General features: G+C 45.8%; 1 protein-coding gene across 3 annotated transcripts in view; it reads left to right on the top strand.

Annotated features, from left to right (window-relative positions):
• The window catches only part of NSMCE2 (NSE2 SUMO ligase component of SMC5/6 complex), a 244,394-nt gene extending 240,303 nt beyond the window's left edge, over positions 1-4,091 (top strand). For all 3 annotated transcript variants that reach the window (XM_006151738.2, XM_006151737.2, XM_014589044.2), the window contains one exon: positions 2,700-4,091. In XM_006151738.2, coding sequence (XP_006151800.1) covers positions 2,700-2,814 — 115 coding nt within the window. In that variant the 3' untranslated portion in view covers positions 2,815-4,091. The remainder of the gene's footprint in view (positions 1-2,699) is intronic.
• The last annotated feature ends 408 nt before the right edge of the window (positions 4,092-4,499 follow it).

The following is a 4,499-nucleotide window of genomic DNA, read 5'->3' as shown; positions in this document are numbered from 1 at the left end:
GAAGTCTTCCCCACCTCCTGTGCCACTTCCCCATCTACAGCTTATTCACCGTCTGGCTCTCAGAGTTAAAGCCCTTGCTCTGTGGAGAGGGGAGAGCCTAGACTGGCAGCAGAAGCGGCTGATTGGTGGCCGGTTCATTCTGGAAGGGTAATCCTGGCACCCTGCTTGGAGCTGCACTTCATGTCATGGGAGCTGGCCTAATGAAATTGCCTTTTCTAAAGTTTTGAAAGTGTTCCTATCCTCTTTATTATCATACCAGCTTACTTTCATACTTCAGGAAATGTGAGGCTTTAGAGTATAAAGGGGCAGGCAAGGGAAAAATATAGACTTTTAAATAAATGTGGACTACTTCCTACGTCTTGTCCTAATGAAAAACCAAATCATCGATATGGAAAGTATCACTCAGATCCTCTTTCATATAATTGCCTTTCTCTTTTCATGATTTAACACATGCACTTGGCTATATAGGACAATTTCAGTATTTTAAAAATAAATATTGTCATCAAGTATAGTATTACATTGGTAAATGCCTCTCTAATATAAAGATTTCTGGATCTGGAGGTCAGGGCCAAGAATAACTTGCTCTGTGGTACTGGAATAATGGCCTTCCTACCATTGGGCAAATTAGAGTTCCCATGATCCACTCCTTCCCTGCTCTGGTTGTATCTTTTGTCTTCTACTTGTTGTTTTAGGCCTTAATATGCCTGTGCTTTTTGGAGCGCTGTCTCAGATCACTGGGCCCAGGCTATGTATGGGCAGAAACTATTATACAGTCCTGTGTGGCTTAACAACAGAGATACTTTCTGAAAAATGCTTCGTTATGCAGGCATCATAGAATGTGCTTGTGCAAACAGATGCTGTAGCCAACGATACACCTAAGCTGTTGTTAGGACCTGTGTGCTCCTATGGAACCACCGTCATGTATGTAGTCATTGTTGGGTGACATGTTGTCACGGGGCACATGGCTGTACTTGTATTTCCCAGCCATATGCTTAGACCCAAGCACAGGACCAATCATGTAGAAGGCCAGTGAATACATGAGTGGGTGCATGTATGTGTTGGATATTTGTGAGATACAGACAGGTCAGGAACTTTAAAACTTTGCGAGAATGATGCTCAGAAAATGATAGTCAGGAGATAGTGAAGGGGAATGAGCATGCAGTGCTGTGCAGTCTACCACCCTGTGAAATTCTGATTCTCGCCCCATTCTGTTAGGGGACAGAGGTTCAGGAAGGTAAGGTGAATTGCCCGTGGTCTCAGAACTAGCAAGTAGGTGTTGGAGAGAGAATTCAGACCTAAATCAGCTCTACTCCGACCACTGACTTGACTCTACCACATCTGGTTCACATTGAGAAGAAATCAGGTGACTTCATGCAGCCATCAGAGGAGACCACATCTAAACCAACCATCTTTGAGTTCCGCCCCTTTCTAGGTGACTCACACCCTGGCTGCTCCAGCCACAACCTTTACACAGCATGCCCAGCAGCTCCCCCCACACTCCCTCACCCCAGTCTGTCCACAGGGAGGTCCATTCCTGGGGGAGCAAACACCAGGCAGGACTCCTGCTTCTAACCCTCTGCCCGTTTGTCCTCGTCACTCTCCGCTGCAGTAAAGGGGCCCATCTGCTCAGGCCAAAACCTGGACTCTTCCCTTTCCTTGACATGCCACATCTGCTTCATTGGCAAGCCAGGGGTTCTACATTCAAGTGAGTCCTGAAGTCAGTTACCACTCCCACTCTCAGCCACACTGCCCTCCTTACTCTCCTGGACTTCTGCCCTGTCCCCAGACTATTGTCCCCACTCCTCTCTTCCCCCCTGCCTCATGTTCTCCGTGAAGCAGCCACGAAATCTTTCATTATTATTGTACATTCAATCACTATTTATCATTTAGTTTGTATAGAGAATAGACCCAACCTGAGATACACCTCAGACCAGTCCAGTTGAGAATCCAATACATGTCACCATCAACAGGTAATAAACCATTTCTGTGTCCCACAGATGTCGTACCTCTATTTTTTTCTCCCTAATTTCCTTCCCTACCCTCTTCCCCTCTCCCACCCTCCTTGCACAGATCTGATCCCCACACACCGTTCTCCGTCCTGCTCAAGATGAGTCCTCCTGGACAATGAGGCCTGCCCTGACTGCAGCTGGAGAGGCCTCAGTCCCAACACTCTCTTCTCCCTCGGCCCTGCTTCGCTGCCTTAGTAATATGACCTGAACTTACAGCAAGCTTTTAGGGGTCATTTAGTGCTCATTTAGTGACTGCCTGTCTCCCCATTAGGAAGCTAAGCCCCAGGAGGTAGGCACTGCTGCCAGCACCTAAACAGGGCCTAGCTCAGGAAGGCTCTCAGTGAGTAAATGAACAAGCACACATCACTTCGGAGATACATGTCTTGTTTTCAAACAGGGCCTCACTGTGTTGCATTCCTCCTGCCTTAGCCTCCCAAGTAGCTGGGAACACAGGTGCATGCTAGCATGCTGGGCTTTTTAGAGTGGGGCAAGAATCAAACCCAGGTGTCCTGTGCAGCCTCAGCCTTCCAAGTAACAGTAGCTACCAGCGCACATCACTGCAACTGGGCCCACTCCTCATTTTTAACATGTACTCCTTTGTGGGAGGATGTCCCTGTTTCGATACTTGAATGTGAACGAAGTTTCTGCATCGAAGTTCGTGAACTGACTTGATTTTCTTTTCCCCGACAGTTGCCCTAAAATTGGCTGTAGCCACACAGACATTAGAATGTCAGACCTCATCCAGGATGTGGCTCTCAGAAGGGCGATTGAGAGCCACAAGAAAAGACTTCGTCAGTCCGAGTAGGAAAAGGCCACCTGGCTATAGGAGGCAGCCTACCTCCCACCCGGCCTTCTGTTGAGAGATGCTTATCAAAGCAGTTAGGGACCAAGTGCACAGCATACTTTGGATAAAATTCTATGGTTTTAAGTGTGATCAAAAGCATTTTTTAAAGTGACACAACAATGACAACAAAAAAACCCAAGCATATTGTTTATTTTTGCTATTCTATCATTTTAAATAAAACTTTGATGACCTGCAGCACATACTGCCTGCACACCCCTGAAGTGTACATTGTTCCCAAGGTGCAGGCTTTTCTCTGTCAAATACTTCAGACCGACTTTTGTTACTGTTTTAACTAAAGAGCGTCTTTCAAGTGATGTTTGACATGAACACATGTAGGAACAGGCCAATTGCAAAGCATTTTCTATCCATAGAGTAAATAATAGCATTAGGTTATAAAACAAAACCAGTTTATTTTTGTATATTATCATTGTCAAATACGTACATGTTTTTCTGTGTCGTTCTGAGTGGCATAGGATACTCTAGTAATGGGCTTATCGATGATAATTGATGCCCACACTGGTCTCTTCACTGTCGCCCTCCGGAAGCATCAAGTATCATTCCAAAGCAAACACATCCTGACTGTCCTGCCTGCCTGGGTGGCTCTCTGCAAGTGACCTCATCACCCTGAGCCTTGGTGTCTTCACACATACGTAAAAGTGGTGAATAAGATGCCCTCCAGTGTCCTGTCTGCCCAATAGTCTGTGGACTTAGGACCAGGAGAGACTTTACATTGAATATCTTCATTTATATTGTAACTACGTGATGAGTGCCAATCTATCGTCTCCCATCATTACCTTTATCAACTAGACTAATGAAACCAACCGAAGCATGCTCTGACTCCACTGGGAAACCAGGCAGTTAAAAATGGCTAGCATTTATTGAATGCTTGCTGTTTACCAGGTGCTATTCTAAGTGCTTTACATCACTCCTATGATCTTCACAGCCCTGTGAGAAAGGTACAGTTACTCTTCCCACTTTACAGATAAGAACGAGGCCCAGAGAATTGAAGTCACCTATGGAACACTGGAGAGCGGGGCAGTGCCCGAGCAGGACCCAGGACCTGGGCGGCCTGATGCCAGAGTTCTCTCAGTTCCTAAGCCCATGCTCTTCTCCCTGCTGATTTATTTAACATCTGAAAATATATTCAGAATCCACATTTAAAAACCCTGAGGTGAGCCAGCATGTGGCATGGAGGTTAAGGTGCTGGATCCCACGTGGCCTGCTACATAGTTCAAGTTCCAGACCTGGTGGCTTGAAAATCATACTGGGTGTATGTGTGTGCATGCCCCAAATCCTGAGCAAAATGGAGGCGAAGGGGTTGCAGTGTGACCATCCTCCCTAGGGGGTGATTTCTCACTTTCTCTCTCACTGTCTCTTGAGCACAGGCACCCTATTGGAAAAACTGAACAAACAAAAAAGTTTGTAAATAAACAAGCCTGTGTGTGTGTGTGTGTGTGTGTGTGTGTGTGTGTGTGTGTATGCGGACCTGCAATAAAAGTTCTGGTAAGAATGCAGGAATAACTGGACTTGATGTCTGCGAGGCAGTAAAGCCCATGAAATACTAATACATGTATGAGTTTAAGAGCACTGTCTAGCATGACAATTTGTTTTAAAAACATTTCCACAGAATTCAGAAAATAGTGTGA

The sequence above is a fragment of the Tupaia chinensis genome, unplaced genomic scaffold (genome assembly GCF_000334495.1).
Source record: "Tupaia chinensis unplaced genomic scaffold, TupChi_1.0 Scaffold000328_1, whole genome shotgun sequence".
NCBI lineage: Eukaryota > Metazoa > Chordata > Mammalia > Scandentia > Tupaiidae > Tupaia > Tupaia belangeri.
This window is presented reverse-complemented; position numbering and strand designations above follow the sequence as displayed.